At 40.8% G+C, this 24,068-nt stretch overlaps 1 protein-coding gene across 2 annotated transcripts in view; it reads left to right on the top strand.

The window, feature by feature from the left end:
• Positions 1 to 24,068, top strand: part of wu:fc17b08 (uncharacterized) — a 118,038-nt gene that overhangs the window by 27,928 nt on the left and 66,042 nt on the right. For both annotated transcript variants that reach the window (XM_063071366.1, XM_063071365.1), the window contains exons 5-6: positions 11,536 to 11,808; positions 17,852 to 17,951. In XM_063071366.1, the coding sequence (XP_062927436.1) occupies positions 11,586 to 11,808; positions 17,852 to 17,951 (323 nt within the window). In that variant the 5' untranslated portion in view covers positions 11,536 to 11,585. The remainder of the gene's footprint in view (positions 1 to 11,535; positions 11,809 to 17,851; positions 17,952 to 24,068) is intronic.

The following is a 24,068-nucleotide window of genomic DNA, read 5'->3' as shown; positions in this document are numbered from 1 at the left end:
CGCAAGCAACATCACAAAAACAGAAGCACATCAAAACAAGCCCCTGTTCTCACTCCCACCCACCTATTCACACACAGGTTTCTAACCCCAGGTAGGCCGGTTTCCAGGCCTCCAATCTCTTGTCCCTGGCCCAGACTAGCAGATATCAGGACACAGATGGTAATGATGAGAACATCAAGATTCTTTTGCAATCTTGATGCACTCTTCTCTGGACAAAGTTATGTATCACATGTTAATTTTGTTATGAACATTTCTATCCTCACCCTGTTCTATCTCTGCCTTGGTTGTCTGCTACTGAAATTATTTTTCAACTCCTGGTTACCTTTTAAACAATCCTCATTCTGCCCATAAGTCATCCCTATGCTACTGGGAGTGACTATACTTTGAATTTTAAAATTGTAATATCTGGGGTATTCAATGCATTCAGATCCTTAATGTGCTGATCATAATCGTACTAGATGCATATTGTATGTCATTATTTATTCAGCACTTTCAACATGCTGATGTTTCCAACTACTTCTCTTACCTCAGAGTTATCAATGAAGGTGTTTTTAAAGTTCGAACACTGCTAGGGATCTGTTTGGTCCACCTTCATTGTTTTCTAGGATCAGCATTTAAGCAAGTCAGTTTTGTTGGTTCTGTGGTCTGAATGAAAACAATGGGAACCACAGATTCTTTCACAGAGAAGGCAGGTGGTGGGCGAGTGGGTAGTTTGTGAGGTGGTCTCTGTTCTGTGTCCTCTCAAGGCTTTTAATATTGTCCTAAATGCTTTTCCACTTTGGCTCCTGGGAATTTCTGGCACATGGCTGCTCAGAGTGGATATTGTATTTCTCCAAGGAGGCTTTGGGCAATTTCTTGAATCTTTTCCTCTTCTAGTCTACTAGCTTCTTTCCTTAATAATGTTCAGTGCCTATGTGGATGTTGAGAGTCTGGTGTCATGCATGTGAGCCAAGTGATCCACCCTGTGTAGCAAACTGAGTGCATTGTGATCCCAATGCTGCAAACATTGGCTCAGGAGAGGACCCTGATATTGGTTCACTTCTTGTTCTATTGGAATTGGGAGGGTTTTTTTCTTTGTGACAGCATGGGTGGAAATTTATCATTGCCTTGAGATATCTGATGAAGGTAGTTCAGATGTAAGAAGGGTATGGAAGACTCTGGTCCCTGCTGCTTGGTAGACCTCCAGTTCTGTTACAGGTCACAGGTCTTCATCTTCACGTTCCGTAACCCACCAAAGTCTGCAATCACACATTGAAGGTGGTGGTGGATTTCATCACTACTATCTTTTTCATTGGCCCCTGAGTTTGAGAAGTGGTCCACGTATTCCAGGGTGAATTTTATCATTGGAAGAAAGGATAGTGGAACAGGTTGGAAGAGGCTCTATACCTTACAGATGTTGGAGGAAAGGTGTATCAGCTACACACACACACAATACTGAAGGAACTCAGCAGGCCTGGCAACATCAATGGGAAAAGAGTAAACAGTCGACATTTCAGGCTGAGACCTTTCATCGGGACTCGTGTTTCAGTGAAAGTGCTGATGATGGTTTGGAGATTGATCTCCCGTACTGCAGCTCTGTTACTGAGGGTACAGTAGATTTCAAGTGGCAGGACTCTGGATTATTTTGCCAAATCCATAGTAACTACTTTGATTATACAAGTTTGCTATTAATCATGTAATTAAAGATTATTGTGGTGTTGAGGGGGTATAATGAACGCAAATACCCTATGCCAACCAGCCATATAGCTAATACACAGTGGCCATGTAGTTTAGTGCACAAAAGCTAAGTGAAGTTCAGTTTTTGGTGAGTGAGAATTTGGAGCAAAGGGCGAGTGATTTTAAAAAAAATTCCAATTGGGGTGTTTCATTCAACCAAGGAGGTTTTCAGTTTTAAACAGGATCTTAAAACGTAACACTTTTAGTGTATATAGATACAAGAAAGGTTTGTGCTGCAACCAGCAACTTGGGAGAGAGGAGGCAAGAAGTCATTTTTTTGGAGAATACTTGGTTAAGTGAGATGAAACGAAAGGACCTCAAAGGTTATCATCTCTGGATTAATACCTGAACCATGAACTTAACAGAGGGATAAAGAGATCTAAGAAGAGAAGCACAAATGTGAGAAAATCTACAGATGCAGGAAATTGAAAGCAACACCCACAAAATGCTGGAGGAATTCAACAGGCTAGGCAGCATCCATGGAAAAGAGTAAACATTTGAAAATTTGGGCTGGGACCAATGGGTGAAATGGTTTCATATCATGGGATTTTAGAACAAGCGCCTCTGTACCTCTCTGCCTAAATTATGTTAAGACTAAGATCCAGACAAAATCAGTATTAGGGATAGTTGTAAGGACTCGGCAACCCAAGTTGTCAATATAATTTTTAAAAATTTACTATGGGCATGATTTGCTGCCTTTTGCACACTAGATGTTTGTTGGTCTTTGCTATAGTTTTTCATGACTTCTCAATACGTTCAATTTACTGTCGGAAAATGTATACAATATCCATCCTGAAATCCTTTTTCTTCACAAACATCCATGAAAACAGAGGACTGCCTCAAAGAATGAATGACAGTTAAATGTTAGGACCCCGAAGCTCCCTTCCCCCCCACGAATAAGCAACAGCAAAGTGACGACCCCCCTCCCACCAGCAAAAAAGCATCTGCACCCTCTACCGAGCACTCAAGTGTGCAGTAAAGCATCAATAAAGACCAGACTTGCAATACCCCAAAGACTACTTGTTCACTCGGTAATTCGACATACCACAGGCTCGCTCTCCCTAATAAGGGGAAAAGAGGTGCCCCGTTTCACAGCAAGAGGGGAGACATAACAAAACAATTCACCGATTTACGATTTCAGAAATCTGTTGCATTGCTTTCCAAGCTCTGTGCCCAAAGGTCTTGGGTCTTCGGGCACACAGTCAACAGCCAGCTTGCTGCTTTCGATCATCTGTTTACTCCCACGACACACACCAGTTTTCTGCAGCGGCACCGACCTCTAATCCGCCCACCTCCAGAGCCATGAAAATCCGGCACCCTGAAGGCACGCTAGTCTTCTAGGCCTCATTTGTGGCATATCGAAAAGAACTGAAGTAAGCGTGTAACTCCAGGTCAGGGTCTTCAAAAGAACCCTGAAAAGGGAAAAGAGAGATATTAAAGATAGAAATTGAGCTGTTTCTGAAGATGCAAACAAAGGAGTCGACATTAGAGGCCATCGTCCTTTTTTTTTTGGCGTGTGTCTGCGTGTGTGCACGTCTGTGCGTGCGTCCGTGATGATGTCTTTTTCATGGCTTATTTTTTACAAGGCGTGGAATGAGAGAGGGAGAGATTGTGTGGCGCACTCCCCACACAGACATTTTCACAGCATTTTCCCTTTATTTTACGAGGTCGAGTTGCGATCTCGACACTCAACCCGGCACGGATGGAAAGCTTACTTGGGATCAGACCCGACTGGTTTCGAAACCGGGAACCTCCGCTCCCGGGTCCAGCACCAATGTCATTGTGCCACTAGCCAGCCCTAGAGGCCATCATCTTAAGCTCTGCCCTCCATAATTCTGTTGTATTTTTCCCCTATAAATGGTTGCGATAAATGAATCTCAAGATTTTACTTTGAACTTTTTAACATGGCATTACCTGGACTACTAAGGGATAAATCAAAAGGAGAAGTTACTTTAGGATTGTATTCCATTGAATTTCAAGCTTTTAAGGTATTGAATGGATCTTAAAATGAAGTTATTTTTGTAGGATGGAGAGCTTGGTACATAGCCCAAAAGTACAAAAATTAAAAACTCATCTACGTATACGGTATAACTTGAAAATCTGTTATCTGACTGGTCAGCATCTTGCGCACCTGGGTGCTAATTCTTGTGTTCCCTTTTTTCTCAGCAGGATCTATCTTATACCATCTAAAAGCAGTGAATTAGACTCAGGTTTAATATCACCGCCATATGTCATGAAGTTTGTTATTTATGAAAAACATAAATTACAATAAGTATAAATAAAAAAGAAAATTGAATAAGTAGTGCAAAAAGAGTGGGGGGGGGGAGTTCTGAGGTCATGTTCATGGGTTTATTGTCCATTCAGAAAACTGATGGTGGAGGAAAAGAAGCTGTTCCTGAAAAGTTGTGGCTTCAAGGTCCTTGATGGTGGCAATGAGAAGTGGGCATATCCTGGAAGATGGGAATCCTTAATGATGGATGCCACCTTTTTGAGGCATTGCCTTTTGAAGGTGTCCTGGATTCTATGGAGGCTAGTGCCCATGCTGGAGCTGGCTGAGTTTACAACTTTCTGCAGCTTTTTCTGATCCCGTGCACTGGCCACTCCATATCAGCCCATTATGCAACCAGTCAAAATGCTCTCCATGGTGATGATGGTGCTAATAATTTTTAAAAATCTGATAATCTAGAAAACTTGCTGGTATGGCATCACCAAAGTCCCAGATGTGTGAGATTAATGGAGTTTACTGTACATGGAATATTATTAACAATGTGTATTAAATGATAAGAGACATAGGTACGTTCATTTAGGCCCTTAATGTTATTGAACAATGAAACAGGGTCAGTAGAAGAAAAAAGTTTCACGTGATATTTTCTTGTTTCAATGCTTCACCTCCATATGTTGTTTCTGGCTGTGCTGACTTTGGCAGGTGTTGATTTTCTCATACCTAAGTAAATTTGTAATGTGCTCAAAAGACAAAGGCAAACAGTTTCTCATTTCATTTTATACAACAGGAATAGGCCCTTTGGCCTACAATGTTTGCCAAACCAATTAATTTATAATCAAATGGGTCTTCTACCCATACAATGTCCATATCCTTCCATATTTCTCACATTTGTATGTCGATCTAAATACCTCTTAAAAGCCTCTAACTTTCTGCCTGTGCCACTGCCCCAGGCTGTACATTCCAAGAACCCACCACTTTTTTAAAAAAAACACACAACTTGCCCCTCACATCTCCTTTGAAATTACCCCCCTCACCATAAATCATACCCTCTAGTATTGGATATTTTAAACCTTGGAAAAAGATCTCGTCTGTCTACTCTATTTATATGTTTCATAATCTTAAAAACCTCTATCAGATTATAAAACTCAGCCTCTGCTGGTCCAGAAAAAGCAACTTAAGTTTGATCAACCTCTCATTTATAGCACATCCCCTCTAATCCAGGGAGCATCTTGGTAAACCTCTTTTGTACCCTCTCCAAAGCCTCGACACCCTTCCTATAATGGGGAAGAACTATATGCAATACTCCAGATAAGGCCTAACTAGAATTTAAAAGCTGTAACATAACTTTTGAACCTGATTGGAACCCCACCACCCAGGGCATGCTCTCTTCTCGCTGCTGCCATCAGGTAGAAGGTACAGGAGGCTCAGGATCTGCACCACCAGGTTCTGAAACAATTAGTACTCCTCAACCATCAGGCTCTTGAACCAAAGGGGATAATTTCACTCAACTTTACTTGCCCCATGATTGAAACGCTCCCACAACCTATGGACTAGTCTCATGTTCTCAATGTTTATTGCTTATTATTAACGTATTTAGTGTTTTGCACACTGGTTGAGCACCCAGGTTGGTGTGGTTTTACATTGGTTATTATTCTATTGATTTATTCAGTAAGCCCTCAAGAAAATAAATCGTGGTAGTGTACGGTGACATATATGTACTTTGATAATAAATTTACTTTGAACTCATTGCCTCAACTAATAAAGGCAAATATGCCATATGCTGCCTTAACCACCCTATTAACCTGTGTAGCCACTTTTGGGGAGCTGTAAACTTAGACCCCCAAGATCCCTCTGCTTATCAACATGTAAGGTTCTTTCCCTTAACAGTGTACTGTCTCTTCACATTTGACCTACCAGGTGCAACACTTCACATTTAGCCAGGTTAAGCGCCTTCTGCCATTTCTCTGCCCATATTTGTAACTGATTTGTATCCAACTTTGCCAGTGTTCTATGCTAACCATAACACCACAATCTTTGCATCATCTGCAAACTTACTAACCTACCCATCTACATTTTCATCTAGGTCATTTTGTTGGAGAGGGTCCAGAAGAGGTTCGCAAGAATGATTTCCGGAATGAAAGGGTTAATGTCTGAGGAGCATTTGATGGCTCTGGGCCATGTACTCTCTGAAGTTTAGAAGAGTGAGGAGATATCTCATTGAAACCTAGCAAATATTGAAAAGCCTAAATAGAGTGGATGTGGAGAGGATGGTGAAAGGATAGTGGGTGAGTCTACGAGCAGAGAGCACTGTCTCAGAATACAGAGATGTCCATTTAGAACAGTGATGAGAAGGAATTTCTTTAGCAAGAGGATGGTGATTCTGTGTAATTCATTGTCGTGGACAGCTGTGGAGGCTAAGTCATTAGCTATATTTAAAGTGGAGGTTGAAAGGTTCTTGGTTAGTCTTGGTGTCAAAGGTTATGGGGATAAGGCAGGAGAATGGGGTTGAGAGGAATAATAAATGAGTCATGATGAAATGGTGGAGCAGACTCATTGGGCTAAGTGGATTAATTCTGCTCCTATGTCTTATGGTCTTAGCACAAAGTTCCCAGTACAGATCCCTACAAAACGACATGAATAACAAACTTGCAACTCCAATAAATCCCTTCCACCACCACCCTGTTGTCTTCTGTGGTAAAGCATTTCTGAATCCAAGCAGCCAATTCACCATGGATCCCATACATCTAATGGAGGAGCCTCATAAAAGGAATGTTCTCAAATGCTTTATTGAAATCCATGTAAACAATATCCACAGCACTGCCTTCATCAATCACTGTTACTTCATCAAAAAACTCATTTGAGTTAGTAAGATACAACTTGCTCCATACAGCCATGCTGGCTCTCCTTAATTAGGCAGTGGTTTTCTAGATGCTCATAATTCCTATCCCTAATTGTACGTTCTAGTATCAATTGTTTGGCGATAATGAAGTATAAGAATTCTATCCTGTAACTTCCCTACTATTGATGTGAAACTTGCTGGTTTATAGTTTCCTGGATTATCACTGATTCCCTTTTTGAATAATGGAACAACATTAGCTTCTCACCAGTCTTCTGAGATCTCACCTATGCATAGAGGGCATGAAGACACTGGTCAAGGCCCTAACAATCTCTTCTCTTGCCTCTCTCAATAACATGGGGTATCTCCCATCAGAAACTGTGGACTTGTCCACCTTAATACTCTTCGAGTCAACACTACCTCCTCCTTTACCTCAAAGTGCCCTAGCGTATCAATATGATTGAGCATTGATCTCCCTGTTTTATATTTTGTTAAACTATTTTGTTCCATGTTTTTCATTGCCTTTGAAAGATCAGAATCAGGTTTAATAGCACTGGAATGTTATATATTGTGAAATGTGTTGTTTTGTGGCACCAGTACATTGCAATACACAAGACAAATGTGTCCCAATTAACTGAAATCTAACAAGACCACACCAGTACATATTGGCCCAATTAAGTGACTGCCCCATTAGCCAGTTTCATAGAAATAGTTAAAAGATATTTAAAAAAAAGACAAACTGAGTAACAAATCATGTATCTAAGTGAAATACAGAAAAAGTTAGAACACTACCAGTAGTACTATAGTACATAAATCTGTATTAGTTCCTAATAGTTACCGGTGGAGGAATTGATCCATTGTGGTGGTGGTCATCTGTCATGTTTGACGATCACATGAATCCTGTGTGGAAAAGCTTCTGAGGCAGTTACACTCTCCTGATTTCTGAAGGCTGAGTCCAGTGATGCAAGCAAGCATCACAACTGGAGTCTTCCTTGGTTTCAATGGATGATAATTACTTCTGTACCTTGTGTTGCCTTTCGCTCTCCACAGAGTGTTGCAGAGCTGCTTTCATGGCCATTGAATCTTGCTGTAGATCTCATCCGCCTGTCTGCCAGGACAGGCATGTCCCCATCTCACGAGGGTATGAGACCTGCCAGCTACCCTCACCTGATTTAGCCCGGTTGTTGAAGCACTGTGCTGGGGTGTGACCACTGTCGCATGAAAACAACTACTTGGAGCCACAGGTGAGAGCTGTCCGGCGGGGACTGGAGGTGCGTGAGCTGCCCCAGAATGGCCACAACAAGCCTCTTCACCAGAGTTGCTGTCCCTCCCTGGACACCTCATACACCCTATGTTTTCTTTTGAATGATTATAAAAGAACTAAATCGGCATAGACATCTAGTGCAGATAATGGATTGCATTCATACAATGCTGTTTATGATTTCATCCTCCAAATCTTCATTTTCGTTGTAAGATTAAAGATAATTGTCAATACCTTTAAATTTTTCATAGTTCCCAACTTGTTGAAGCCATGAAATTGTTTCATTTTCACTCTCGGCTGTTTTTGGTATCTCTAAACCTGAATGCTTGAAACTGTAGTGAGCAAAATAGTTGTGAATTGTCTTGCTGCTTATTTCTCGCAGTGACAAAAATCACTGCTTTTTGAACACAAACACACACAACAGATGCTATTTTAAAAACTGATTGCTCTAAGTACAGTGTAGTGTCTAAAGACTACACAAATGCATACGAGTGATGCCAGTTAGAAACTGTTCAGCAGTAGTCTCCTGCCCCAGTTAAATGGTATAGTGCCCCAAATAAACATAAGGGACCCCAGCTACTTTAATGATTTTGTTCTTTTAGAGTTGGTGCATGGGGTGTGTGGGAGGGGTAGCACCTCTAGATGGGGGGGGCTTGTCGCACTCCTTGGAGTAGCTCATCATCTATTGGTCCCCACCAATGCTCAGCTCTCACCTGTGGCTCCTTGTAGCTGTTTGCATGCGACAGTGGCCTCACCACGGGCAACGGCTTTGACAGGCCGGCTAAACCAGGTGAGGGTAGCCAATGGGTCTGAAACCCTTGGTGAGATAGGGACTTGCTCATCCCAGCATGCGAAGACTGCTTCGGTGGATCAGGCGGAGGAAGCCCTGGGGGTTCAACGGCTGAGAAGGCGTTGCAGCAGCGCACTGTGGAGTGTGTAGGGCGTGGCAGAGCACTTAAGAAGACGCGGCCATCCAGTGCAGCCAAGGAAGTTGCCAGACGTAACAATTCTTCGTGCCACTGGATCCTGACTTCTGAGGCCGAGAGAGTAGGATCGTCTCTGTGCAAGGCTTTTCCACTTTAATATCTTTCATGCACTGGTTACAAATAGATGGCTTCCCCAATTAACCAATTGCCCAATTAACTGGAATACACTAATTTAAAGCTATGAATTACAATTTGAAATGTATTTTAAAAAAATGTGTTCATAGATTCATTTTCCATTCAGAAATCTAATGGTGGAGGGGAAGAAGCTCTTCCTGAATCATTGAGAGTGTGTCTTCCTGTACCACCTCCCTGATGGTAGTAATGAAAAGAGGGCATGTCCTGGGTGATGGGGGTCCTTGAGGCATCACCTATTGAAGGTGTCCTCGATAGTGGAAAGGCTACTGCCCACGATGAAGCTGGATGAGTTTACAACTTTCTGCAGCTTTTTCTGATCCTGTGCAGTGGCCCCTTCATACAGTCGTCACTGTACACCTGTAGAAATTTGACAGTTTTTAGTAACATACCAAGTCTCCTCAAATTCTTAATGAAGTATAGCCGTTGTTGTGCCTTCTTTGTAATTGTATCAAGATGTTGGACCCAGGATAGATCTTCAGAGATGTTGATATGATATTGAGAGGTATGATAACATTGCACTAAATTTAGTTTCAAATCCAACTAACAGGAAGACTAAGGACTTCCTTAGTCCTGACGAAGGGTCTCGGCCCGAAACGTCGACTGTACCTCTTCCTAGAGATGCTGCCTGGCCTGCTGCGTTCACCAGCAACTCTGATGTGTGTAACAGGAAGATTTGTTGAGCAATAAAGTGACGTGCTATGACAGGATATTTATTTTTAAATAGAAATGCTCATGTACTTTAATCAGTATTGTGCTAAGCTATGATGTCAGTGGTTCATTTTCCTGCCTCTAGTAGGAATAGTTTAAAGGTTAAGCCAGATAAAAGATTAAGATATCTTGTTAAGCCAACCACTTTTTAAAAGTGCTTAAATCAGAGTCAGGTTTATTATCACCAGCATGTGAAATTTGTTAACTTAGCAGCAGTTCAATGTAATACATAATCTAGCAGAAAGAAAAAAAAATAAATTTTTAAAAATAAACAAGTAAATCAATTATGTATATTGAATAGATTAAAAAAACATGCAAAAACAGAAATACTGTATATATTTTTTTAAAAAGTGAGGTAGATTCAATGTCCATTTAGGAATCAGATGGCAGAGGGGAAGAAGCTGTTCCTGAATCACTGAGTGTGTGCTTTCAGACTTCTGTACCTCCTTCCTGATGGTAACAGTGAGAAAAGGGCATGCCCTGGGTGCTGGAGGTCCTTAATAATGGATGCTGCCTTTCTGAGACACTGCTCCCTGAAGATGTCCTGAGTACTCTGTAGGCTAGTACCCAAGATGGAGCTGACTAGATTTACAACCCTCTGCAGCTTCTTTTGGTCCTGTGCAGTAGCCCCTCCATACTAGACAGTGATGCAGCTTGTCAGAATGCTCTCCACAGTACAACTATAGAAGTCTTTGAGTGTATTTGTTGACATGCTAAATCTCTTCAAACTCCTAATGAAATATAGCTGCTGTCTTGCCTTCTTTATAACTACATCGATATGTTGGGACCAGTTTAGATCCTCAGAGATCTTGACACCAAGGAACTTGAAGCTGCTCACTCTCTCCACTTCTGATCCCTCTGAGGATTGGTATGTGTTCCTTCGTCTTACCCTTCCTGAAGTCCACAATCAGCTCTTTCATCTTACTGGTGTTGAGTGCCAGGTTGTTGCTGCAGCACCACTCCACTAGCTGGCATATCTCACTCCTGTACATCCTCTTGTCACCACCTGAGATTCTACCAACAATGGTTGTATCATCAGCAAATTTATAGATGGTATTTGAGCCTAGCCATTTAAGATGAGAGAGGATGTTTAAATGGATTTGAGGGATAGATTTTATGCACAGAGTGGTTGGTATCTGAACAATGCTAAAGGTGGTGGTAGAGGTGGGAACAATAGCAACATTTAAGAAGCATCTGGACAGAAACTTGAATGAACAAGGCATAAGAAGGATGCAACATTAATACAGGCAAGTGTGTTATTTGCTCGTTTTGTGATGTTTGCATAATTTGTTCTTTTTTTGCACTTTGGATGTTTGTTTTCTTTGAAAGAGTTCTGTAGTGCTCTTATTTTGTTGCTGTTTGCAGAAAGATGAATCTCAGGGTTGTGTACTCCTTGAATACTTTGATAATAAATGTTGTTTGGCTTTGAATGTTTGAAGTGGGATTAGTATAGATGTGCATGATAGCAGTGAAGTTGGTTGAAGGGCCTGTTCCTATGATTCTACAATTCTATTGCTTTCAGTGATTTCTGCACCAAGCTCTTTTTTTTTCTTAAAGTGTATATATTCGAGGGCTGCAAAAGAGACAACTACAAACCTTTGCCACCCTTGTAAAGTTTGTTGTATATTTCCTATAAAATGAGTTATGTTTGCTTTCCTTGCCTTTGCAGATAATCTGTGGGTTGTGGACCCCACTATTCCTTTAGTGGTTCGTGAGATTATGCATCGAATGATCAGGGAGTTTGCCACTGAATATACCTCAAAAACTAGCACTTCTCAGGACTCTACTGTACTCTCTAGCAACAAGGACCAAAGTACATCTAAAACACCTGTGCTCAGTGCCAGTGCTCCAAATCCTGTTTTCAACAAGGTTCTTATGGCTGATCAAGATAGACCATTGGACCTAACTGTAAAAAAATCCAACTCTGAATCAGACAATCAAGGTGGGTTAAAATCAGTCTTACAGTAGTTTAATGCTGAAAATGTTGAAATATTCATTGGGTCTAGCAAAAAAAAGTAGAGAATATTTGTGAGCAATGGAGCAATGCTGTATATGCTCAGAGGCTGAATTCCAAGCCATTGCTAGCGTTGTCACTGAAGCATAGAGGAGGATGGGCCTTGCATTCAACGTCCACAAGTCAAAGATCCGATCCTAACCTGACCCTGCTGCCACATGGCCCTCTGACAATAAAAGTTCATGGCAAAATCCTGAAAAACATGGACAAATTCACATATCTCATTCATCTTTGTGTAAACACAGACATTGATTCATAGTACCGGTACAACATTTGATCAATTAAGGGCAAGGATAATTGAAGGCCAAGACCTGCAACTTGGTACATAGCTCTTCGTCTTACTAATCTGAAGTGATCATTGCTTTCCGATACATTCCTGAGACCTGCATCATCTGTTGCAGACATTTCAAGGCACTGAAATAAAAATCAACTAAGACTGTCACTGCAGAATCCTCCAAGTTTTCCTGGAAGGATAAGTCGAACCAATCAACACACATCAAAGTTGCTGGTGAACGCAGCAGGCCAGGCAGCATCTCTGGGAAGAGGTACAGTCGACGTTTCGGGCCGACACCCTTCGTCAGGACTAACTAAAGGAAGAGCTATTGGAGAAGACAGGAGGGGGAGGGATGGAGCCAAGAGCTGGACAGTTGATTGGCAAAAGGGATATGAGAGGATCATGGGACAGGAGGCCCAGGGAGAAAAAGGGGAGGGGGGAACCCAGAGGATGGGCAAGGGGTATAGTCAGAGGGACAGAGGGAGAAAAAGAGAGAGAGAAAGAATGTGTGTATATAAATAAATAACGGATGGGGTATGAGGGGGAGGTGGGGCATTAGCGGAAGTTAGAGAAGTCAGTGTTCATGCCATCAGATTGGAGGCTACCCAGACGGAATATAAGGTGTTGTTCCTCCAACCTGAGTGTGGCTTTATCTTGACAGTAGAGGAGGCCGTGGATAATAGACATATCAGAATGGGAATGGGACGTGGAATTAAAATGTGTGGCCACTGGGAGATCCTGCTTTCTCTGGCGGGCAGAGCGTAGGTGTTCAGCGAAACAATCTCCCTGTCTGCGTCGGGTCTCGCCAATATATAGAAGGCCATATTGGGAGCACCGGATGCAGTATATCACCCCAGCTGACTCACAGGTGAAGTGTCGCCTCACCTGGATCTCCCAGTGGCCACACATTTTAATTCCACGTCCCATTCCCATTCTGATATGTCTGTCCACAGCCGCCTCTACTGTAAAGATGAAGCCACACTCAGGTTGGAGGAACAACACCTTATATTCCGTCTGGGTAGCCTCCAACCTGATGGCATGAACATTGATTTATCTAACTTCCGTTAATGCCCCACCTCCCCTTTGTACCCCATCCATTATTTATTTATACACAGACATTTTTTCCCTTTCTCCTTTTTCTCCCTCTGTCCCTCTCACTATACCCCTTGCCCATCCTCTGGGTTCCCCCCTCCCCTTTTTCTCCCTGGGCCTCCTGTCCCATGATCCTCTCATATCCATTTTGCCAATCAACTGTCCAGCTCTTGGCTCCATCTCTCCCCCTCCTGTCTTCTCCTATCATTTTGATCTCCCCCTACCCCTCCCACTTTAAAATCTCTTATTAGCTCTTCTTTCAGTTAGTCCTGACGAAGGGTCTCGGCCCGAAAAGTTGACTGTACCTCTTCCTAGAGATACTGCCTGGCCTGCTGCGTTCACTAGCAACTTTGATGTGTGCTGCTTGAATTTCCAGCATATGCAGAATTCCTCATGTTTGCGTTTTTAAATCAAACCAATGTTAGTTTCCTCTCTTGGGTCAATACGTATCCCCAGTATTGAGGCTGTATGTGCACATCGTTCACCACTGTGTGATACCAGACTCCTGAGAAGGTCACCCAAGTCAGAGCTCTGTTGTGGAATGACAAGAAGATTCAAGGTTGTGATCAAAGCCACCTTGAGGAAATGCAACATCCTTGCTGACCCCTGGAAATCAAGGCTCAAAATGATAGAGGGGCGCCCTTTCAAAACAGATGCGGAGAAATTTCTTTAGCCAAAGGGTAGTGAATTTGTGGAATTTGTTGCCACATGCAGCTGTGGGGGGGGGCCAGGTCGTTGGGTGTATTTAAGGCTGAGATTGATAGGTTCTTGATTGGACATGGCATCAAAGGTTATGGAAAGAAGGCCGGGAACTGGGGTTGAGGCGGAGATAGAAAAAGAAGGATCGGCCATGATTGAATGGTGGAGCAGACTTGATGGCTTATTCTGCTCCTATGTCTTATGGTACAAAATAATTAAAAGGAGAGAAGCAGCATCTAGTGAAGCATTAAGAACTTTGAGCACATGCATTTGGGATGCATAGAGGGCATGCAGAAGGACGGGCAGAGCGGGTCACCACAGTTTCTCCATCTGTCAGTCAATGGCCCACCATCTGCCTCAGCTGAGAAACAGTCTGCAGTTCTCACAGTGGCTTCATCCACCACTTAAAAACCTACAAAACTGGAGTAGGAAATATCACCTTTTATCCTAAGACACTCTAAGAACTTTGTATATGTGTAATATTTTCTATAATTTATGGTGGCTTGATGGGAATGAATATTGCAGTAGTGATTTTTTTTCTCTAAAACTTGTGTTCTGGTTTGCAATGCATTCTGCTTTGGTTTTGATGATATTAAATGTCAGTGTTGGCATGTGGCCAAGTGGTTAAGGCGTTGGGCTAGTGATCTGAAGGTCACTAGTTCGAACCTCAGCTGAGGCAGCGTGTTGTGTCCTTGAGCAAGCCACTTAACCACACATTGCTCTGCGACGACACCAGTGCCAAGCTGTATCGGCCCTAGTGCCCTTCCCTTGGATAATATCAGTGGTGTGGAGAGGAGAGACTTGCAGCATGGGCAACTGCCAGTCTTCCATACAACCTTGCACAGGCCTGCGCCCTGGAAACCTTCCAAGCCACAGATCCATGGTCTCACGATACTAACGGATGCCTATTAAATGTCAGCATAGACTGAGTTGGTGTTTTAGACTCTTATACAATGTGAAGGATGTTATTTCATAATTTTTCTTTGTATAAAAAGTGGGTTTGGATTGAAGATTGTGGTATTTCAAATTGAGGTTTTAAAATTTGGGTTTAATTTGACATGCGCAAGAGACTGCAGATGCTGGAAAGCCAGAGTAACACAAAATGGTGGAAGAACTCAGCAGATATGGCAGCATCTATGGAAAGGAATAAACAGTCAATGTTTGAGGCTGAATAAGCTGTGAGGAGAACAAGCTGGCAGGTGATGGTTAAACCAGGTGAGGGGGGATAGTGGGTGGGTGGAGAAGGAGGGGTGATAGGTGTAAGAGGTAAAAGGCTGAAGAAGCAATCAAATCTGAAACTTTGACTCCAATTTCCCTCAACAGATGATTTCCTCAATGATAATTATGTTTTATAATTAAGGTATCCTGATGAAGGGTCTTGACCTGAAACATTGACTGTTTATTCCTTTCCATAGATGCTGTCTGACCTGCTGAGTTCCTCCAGCATTTTTTGTTTCTTTAGTGTTATTTGTAAACTTTTACTCTTAAAACCGCACCTCATTTATTCCAAAAACAAAGCCTTAATTTTTCCTAATTAAAACTTGATAGATGGTTTCACTGTCTCCTATTAAATCTACTAATAATTAAGGAAATTTAAGATTAATTGCAGCTCATATCTGTTTATGAAGTCACTAAAAGAATAGTGCAAAGATTCTAACAGCTGGTCTATAATGTTTATCAGGAGCATGTCCCAATCTAAAGGAGGAATTAACCTTCACCTCCTTTGTTAACCAGAAGGTGAGCATCTTTCTCATCAATGTTAAATCGAAAACTAGGGTATCCAAAGTGGCAAGGACTAGTGGTCAAATGGAGGAATAGGAAGTTTTTATGATCTAGCACAGAAAATTTTTGGGAGAGAGGGAAAAAGCACAAAGGGAGAAAATAAATGTTTGAGAGAAGGCTTGCATGTGCTCAAGCATTTTGGGTGGCCGAGAAATAAAGAAAAGGGGTGTTTACATTAATCTATATTATAATCCTCTAATTTGCGGGATTTACAGGAGTAAATTTGTAGAAAGATGGGAGGTAGTTGCAGGAAATAGAATGATAATTTATGGTTTTTAACTTGCCACTTTTGATTAGGACTCCTATTCTGTAAAATGATTGGGTGGGATAGAGTTTGTCACAACTGTTCAGGATACTTTCCTTCCTCAACATGTAGAGATCCCAACTAGAGAGTACAGTGCTGAATCTCCTCTAACCAATAAAAGAGGAAGGTGACAGTGCATTGTAGGGGAACACTTTGGATCTAGTGATCATAATTCCATTAGTTTCAAGATTATTATAGAAGAGAATAGTATTGCTCCTAGCATTAAAATTCTAAATTGGAGAAAGGCCAATTTTAATGCCATCGGAAGTGATCTGGCAGGTGTATATTAGATGTAGGTTGTTTCCTGGAGTAAAAAGGCAAGGCTAACTGGTTTGGGGATCTTTGGTTATCGAGGGATATTGAGGCCCTGTAAGGAAGGAGGAGGTGCATATCAGGTTTGGGCAGGTCTAGAAACTCAGCAAGCCTAGGCAGTTGGGATGAAATGAGGCTCTTGAGGAATACAAGAAGTGCAAGAGAGCACTTGAGAAGAAGTCAAGAAGGCTAAAAAAAAAAGCACATAGAGTATGCTTTTGTAGTCAAGGTGAAAGAGAATCACAAGGGCTTCTATAGCTACTGTATATTAAGAGCAAAAGGATAGCTATTGACAAAATTGGCCTTTTTGAATATCAGTGTGGTCACCTATGCATGGAGTCAAAAGAGATGGGGTGTGGGGGAAATTTTTTTTTGTATCTGTACTCATTCAAGAGACACAGGGTCTGTAGAACTGAGGCAAGGGTAGTGAAGTCATGAACTATATCCAGATTGCAGAGAAGAAGTGTTCACTGGTTTGAAGTGAATTAGGGTAGATAAATCCAAAGGACTTGATAAGGTGTCCCTCAGACCATGAGGGAGACTAGGACAGATATTTAAAACATCATTAGACAAGTATGAAGTGCCGAAGGGCTGGAGAATGGTTAATGTTGTTCCATTGTTTAAGAAATACTCTAAGAATAAGATGGGAAATTATAAGGTGGTAAACCTGACATCAGTGTGGGTAAGTTATTGCAAGGTATTCTAAGGAACCGGACATGTATCTATTTGGACAGACAGGGCCTGCTGATGGATAGTCAACATGGCCTTGTGTGTGACAGGTTATGTCTAACCAATCTTAATGTCTTGAGGTTACCAAGAAGGTTAATGAAGGAAAGTTGGTGGATGTTGTTCACATGGATTTTTACAAGGCCTTCAACAAAGTCCTGCACGGAAGGCTGGTTTACAAGGTTCAGTCACTTGCCATTCAGGATTAAGTAGTTAATTGGATTCAATATTGGATTGGTGGGAGAAGCCAGGAGTGGAAAGGGAAATGACCAGTATGAAAATGTTGGGGGGGGGGCTTCCCTCCCACCCCCACACCTCCTGCCTGATCCACTGAGTTCCTCAAGCATTTTGTGTGTTGCTGCAGGAAGTTTAACCTGATGCGCTATTTTCAGAGAGGTAGGCACTGCACGTGCTGGAATTTGGAGCAAATTCACAAACTGCTGGAGGAACTCACAAAGTCAAACAAATTTGGTCCTGAGGCAGAGTCTTAACTCAAAACATTGACAAGTGCTTTTTTCCCCCCTCAGATGTTGCTTGACCTGCTAAATTCCTCCAGCAGTTTGTTTATTGCTTTGTTATTTTCAGCCTGTGAGCATTAAATTATGAGACTTATCATGCTGTATCTTAGTTTGATAGTGTGGATTTACACCAAAAAGTTAGCTTATTATCTTTGATTAATTTTATTTATGTAATATTTTTGGTTTATGTCTGATGGGGAAAAATATGAGCACTATCAATATATCTATCATTTTGGGATTATTGATGTGTATTTCTTTATCCAGATGGTGTGCTTGATCTGTCTACTAAGAAAAGTCCTTGTGTTGGCAATGTTTCTGCAAGCAAGTTTCTGGATTGCTCATCCTCTACTGTTTTAGCCAAAGGGTAAGCATGAAGATTGTCTGAAATACTTCTGTCATTTTGAGTGTATCACCTTTTTAAATATAGGAACACTGGATATTTCTGTGCCCTCAATAATTTTAAGGGATTTCCCCTTTGACTTCAACAATGTGTTACTTATCAAATTTAACTTATTACACCTTGGCATTTTATTAACTCCATTTGTATCATATTGCTTTCATTAAAGCAGTCCTCAATTAAAATATTTACATTTTTAAGGATATTTGCCTGCTATATTTTCAGCATTTTCAAATTTGTGTATTAAAATTTAGGTTCTTTTGACATAATTTCAGCATTGGGGAGAAACTATATGTGCATTTAAAAGAGAACAAAACCCATAAACCTTTGTGTGATGAATGGGAAAGAAGGAGACTGGAAATGGAATGTTTGCCTTTTGTTGGTGTGTCTGGTCAAGCCAATGCTACCCAGTACAATAGTGTGCTATCTGTACAGTTCTCAAATTGCACAAGGCCCCCAGTGCATGCTTTCTACATCTTGTCTGGTCATGAACTTTGCAATATGTAGTTATGTACCTGTGTACATAACCACACAGAATTTGGACCTGGAAAACCAAAGTAATATTCATTTATTTTTTCTATGAAATATATTGAAAATACTAATGCAGATGGTGATGATTTTAGTTATTTTAGAAATGGTTCAGAAATTTACCTCCAAGCAGAATGAACAGATATTGTTTGAAGTATAGAGCCTGGAATTAATTAGTGATTTTTGAAACTGAGTAATTGGGGCCGTCCGTGCCTAAAGTGTTCTAGAGTTACTGGAGATAAAATTTAACTGTCCTGGACACTGAGCAGAAGATTGGGAATAATTGTTATTAAAAAGAGATTTTAAAAAACATTGAGATAGACTAGTATGGTGGAGAAATAGTTAAGAATATTGATAGAAGTGGGGGTGGGGTGAGGTTTGGAAGATAAAGTACCAACATTCCAAGAGAACTGTGAAGAGCAATAGTAATGTGGTAAATGGAATTGGTCTCAATAGGAAAGCAGCCACTTAAGTAATTCTATTAAATAGGAAGTAAATCCAAGTTTCTTACTGAAAGACCCAAGTTTGATAGGTTTTTGAGGGTGTTACTATATGGGATACTTTGCCATGAGTGGCTATTCAGACATGCCATTTAAAAAGAGAATGGATAAGTAATTATAAAACAAATATAAGTATATTAGGAGGGAAAATGCACAAAACGCTGGAGGCACTCAACAGGCTAGGTAGCATCTATGAAAAAGAGTAAACAGTCGAAGTTTCAGGCCGAGACTCTTCATCAGGACTGGGAGAAGTCAGAATAAGGCGCTGAGGGAAGGTGAGGAAGAAGTACAAGGTGGCAGGTGATGGGTGAAACTGGGGGAGAGGTGAAGTAAAGAGCTAGTAAGTTAATTATTAAGAGGGAATGTGGATATAAGAGTGGATATGGGCACTGGGAGCCAAATAGTTACCACATTCTGAAATTTCTCTATATAATAATTATCTTGGAGTCCAGGTCAGGGGAGGCATTTAGAAATGTTGCTGTTGATCTGAGCTTGGAAAGAGATGCTATGAGAGTTCACGCCAGTCAATTTTGAAATGACGATTAAGTACGGGTTTGCTCTGCCTGAGGATACCAATTTAGAATTGTCCCCTTCAAGCTGTCCAAATGCAATAGGACGTATGAAGAAAGAATTAGTTCTGAAAGGAATGCTATGTGAATAAAATAGGACACATTCAAACTTCCTGGAATGCTTCCAGGTGGAGCTAGGAACCCCATTGGAATATTATGACTGCATATATATTTGCTTATGGCAATGTTCAGATTCGGGTCTTATAACAGAGAGATAAGGTACAGATAGGTGGATTGTGCATTATTCATCTCCACAACTTTGCCCGGTGGACCAACTGTGTACAAGTTCCAGAGTAAATATTTTGATTTTGTGAAATTCATTTAAAAAAAAACAGGCTGCGATCCATGACCTTCTCAAGCCTCCACTTCTTCTCAACTCCAGTACCCCAAATTACTAATTTCTTTGCCTGGGTTAGAAGCAGGAATTGTTGGAAATTCTCAGCAGGTCAGGCAGCATCTGTGGAAAGAAGGGTTTAATGTTTCATTTTGAAGACACTTTATCAGACTCTTTCTCTGATTGCACCAAGTCTCCAAATATGACAAACTATAGTTGGCATTCCTACTGGTTACTTTATTTATTTAAAGAAAAATTACAGATTTTATTTGAAAAGTAAAATGATGATGGTCTGGTGTGGACCCTTTCTCTAATGACCAGAATTCAGTACATCTATTTTATATGATTGTGAATAGTTCTATTAATTACTGTTGTAATTATAAAGACAGAAAGATTCTGCGTTCATTTGCCAGTGTAGAAAACTGGATGATAGGACAAGATTCTGCAGATGTTGGAAACCTTGAGCAATATACTGGAGGAACTCGGCAGATCAGGGAGCAATAAAGTGAGGCGAATAAACACTTGATGTTTTGGGCAAAGATCCTTCATTCGGACTAGCTTCTTCCCTCTTCCTTTCCAGTCCTGCTGAAGTGTCTCAGCTCAAAACGTTAGACTGTTAATTCCCCCCATTGATACTGCCTGACTTGTTGAATTTGTCCAGCATTTGTGTGTGTTGCTGAATCAGAGGATAGCAGTGAACAGACCTGAAATCAATTAATGTTGAGGAGCTAGCCCTCTTCCTCATTCCAATTCCCACTTGTGGGGTGGGAAGAGGAATTGCTTGGGTAACTATCTCTTAAAATACAGATAACAGATAATTGTACTTGATGCCATGGCAATATTTGATATTCTCATCTGATCATTCCCTCAAAAATAATTGGCATTTTCTTTTACATTACAATAATCAAAAGTACTTCACTGACTGAAATGATTGGAGATGTCCTGATCTTGTAAAAGATGCTCTGTGAATGCTAGTTCTTTCTTTTAGGATAAAACCTAATCTTTGAATTTCACAAGCTGGGTCAACCAGATAAGCTGTTATGTGCAGCGTATTCTGAAAAAATATTTGCAATTCTTGTATAGTAGGGCCTATATTTCCAAATGGGCTATGACTTTTTCCTTTTAATTTGGGTGAAATAATTTTGTAGCATTGCACAGCAATTTCACTATATTGGCTGCATTAAAATATTGAACAGATTTGTTACATTCTTGGCGTAAATGAAGTTCATGGCTGCTGCTAAATAGGATTTTGGAGCATTAATCCGTTAGTTTCAGAGGTTGTTTCCTTCCATACGAAATTGTCTCATGGGTTTAGTACTTGGCAAAATAGAAGTGCTGTAATTTACAGAGATCATGGTGAACACAGTCCAATTAAAAATTGCAAGATGGCAGCACTGTATTCTGGAAAGGACCAGTTATTTGAAAGCTGATTTTTGTTTGTCTATGAATCTGATCCTTAATGCTTCCCTTGTATTTCTCTGTTGGTGTAGTAGTCACTTTTTTGACTGCTGGTGCTTGTTACAATTTTACTTTCACAAGATTACAATAGTATTTACATAAGAAGTGGAAATGCATGATGACCTCAGTAATAGAGCTACAATAAGGAAAATTTATCTTCAGACTAATTTTAGGTGCTTCTCCCTGGTGTCTAACAGCATGCTGGAGATATTAAGTGGAAATTGTATAAGTAATTAGAGGCCATCTTCAATTGTACAGTTTCCACTTGATTATTTACAGAATAGAATGGATTTGATTTTTTCTTTTTTCAGTCTTCTGAAGATGATCTATTGGTAAGTATTCAGAGTTTAGATGAAGCTAAATAGAATCTGGGTTCCAGTCAACACATCAGGTGAATATTAAAAATACTCCGTTAAAGTCAGATCTGAGTAAAACTTAGGAGACCAGCTTCTTATAGTTACAACAGTTTATTGCGCACCCTCCTGCAGGAGTTTGAGACCCAGTTGTCAAAGGGAAGGCATGTAATTACTGCCACCATCTGACAAGTGGGCCCCCTCTCTCCAGTTACAGCCGTATATTTATACATAGTAAGCCCCATACATTACTGTTGCAAAATGTCATTTGAACTGGTACACCCACCAAGTCTGTTGGTGCAAAACTTAGTTACTGATAAGAGAGTCTGCTAGATCAAGGCTCAACTACAGATGGATGTGCTGTCCATTCCTTATCAGTTATTCCCTTTGCTAGGCCCTGACTTAATTACAGATGGATGTTCATTCCTGTCCTTATCAGTGAGTCCTCCTTTCCCTACTCAAACAAGGGTACAATGTACAATGTTATCAAACTCTTAATGTCTCTGCACACCAAGGGAGAACTAGTATAAGTTGTTTTTTTTTAGCTAACTGCTGAAGACAGGGTTTACTTCAGTTCAAAAATTCCTATTCAGGCCCAATTATTCTTTTAGCCAGAGGTTACATAGGTTCAAAATGATTTTTTTATCCTAAATTCCTCACTCAGGAAAACTTCTAGATTATGTGCAAGTTGTTACCAAGATTCATAGAAAATTATTCATAAATAATTATTCCAGTTGTCATTCATTGCTTCTTGCAGTATATTGCTAGCATAGCTTTATTGCTGAATTTGTTTGATTCACAAATAATCAAGTTCAATTGTTATTCAACCTTACATGAACTTGTATGAATACAGCCAAATGAAACAGTGTTACTTCAGGGCAAAGGCGCAAAACACAGTACCAAAAACCATACACAACACAAGGAAGGACAGTATTTCCACCCAGAGTTGAACTAGGGTCTCCTGGCATGTAAGGTGAATGTTCTCCATATTGGTTAGGTTGAGTTGTTCTCAAATCTTGGCAATTTACTCACAATCATCTCGTCACCATGTGAGAAGATGTTGTCAGTGCACTGTTGATTGTACTATGTTCTCAATGCCTTCATATACTTGTCAGCTGATTGGTCTTCATTTCAGAATCCGATTGTGATGTTGGGAAGAAATCACTTTGCTGATTGGTTATGTGGTGAACGAATCAACAACAGGATTTCCTCCCACATCACAAATGGTTTCTGAAATGACGACCAATCAGCTGATTGATAATTGTGTAAAGGCCAAGCAGTCAGAGGACACACCACACTGATGTTGTCTCCTTGTATAGTGACAAAATGTTTACGAGTAAATTGCTAAGTTCGGAGAACAACTCAAACTAACCATCAACCACCCGAGCTTCACATTTAACGAGTTCACAGATGTTTTGGGAATCACTAATCAGAAAAGGCAGAATACTAATGTGTAGCTTAGGGTTGTATTAAAAGAGTATGTATCTTGGTTATCACTTTAACGTAAGGAGGTCAGTTTACTTTAAATTTTGTTTCAAAGCTTCCATGGCCCAGAGAGAAACCAGTAATAAACAATATTAAAAGTGCATGATCTTTATAGATAAAATAACTTTTTGCCAATGAATTTGACCATAAACCTCATTTCAGTAATAATCCATTGCAGTTGTGCGTTCATCTAAACTTCATGTGTTCAATGAGAGTCAATGTATTTGATCATCACATCCACGTGTTCATGTGACATTGATTCAAGATTGTTTAATGGCATTTCTTATACACAAGTGTAAAGAAAAACAGAAGTATTACTCCTGATCCAGTGCAGCACAAAAACAGATTAGAAAAAGACTACAATAAAAATAATTTTAAAAATATATAAATAAATAGCATTGATTGTATGTCCATAAAGTGATGCTAGGCCGTATTTAAGGTTGTTTGTCCATCGTTGACGTCGATGAGGACCTTGACACCATAATGATGGTGTCGAGACTAGGGTGTGATTTGAATTTAAGTGAGGGAGAGTTGCGCAGCGTCAGCCTCACTCTCTCTTCCCAATTCCCATCTGGGTCCAGTGGCAAGACAGAGTCTAGACGGCTGGAGATGGGACTAGGCGCAGTGGATGACCAGGACGTCTTCTGTGTCTTGTCCTGCTCTACACGTTCCACGACGCTTGCAGAGACTGCCTTCTTGACCATTGGACCTTCCATTGGTCTCGTCCGCTCAATCTGCTGGAGTCTGTCTTCACATGCTGGGATAGACAACTCCCTATCTCACCGAGGGTTTGAGACCCGTCGGCTACCCTCACCTGGTTTAGCCGGCTTGTCGAAGCCATTGCCCGGGGTGTGGCC

This window comes from Mobula hypostoma, chromosome 19 (assembly GCF_963921235.1).
Source record: "Mobula hypostoma chromosome 19, sMobHyp1.1, whole genome shotgun sequence".
Classification (NCBI taxonomy): Eukaryota; Metazoa; Chordata; class Chondrichthyes; order Myliobatiformes; family Myliobatidae; genus Mobula; species Mobula hypostoma.
This window is presented reverse-complemented; position numbering and strand designations above follow the sequence as displayed.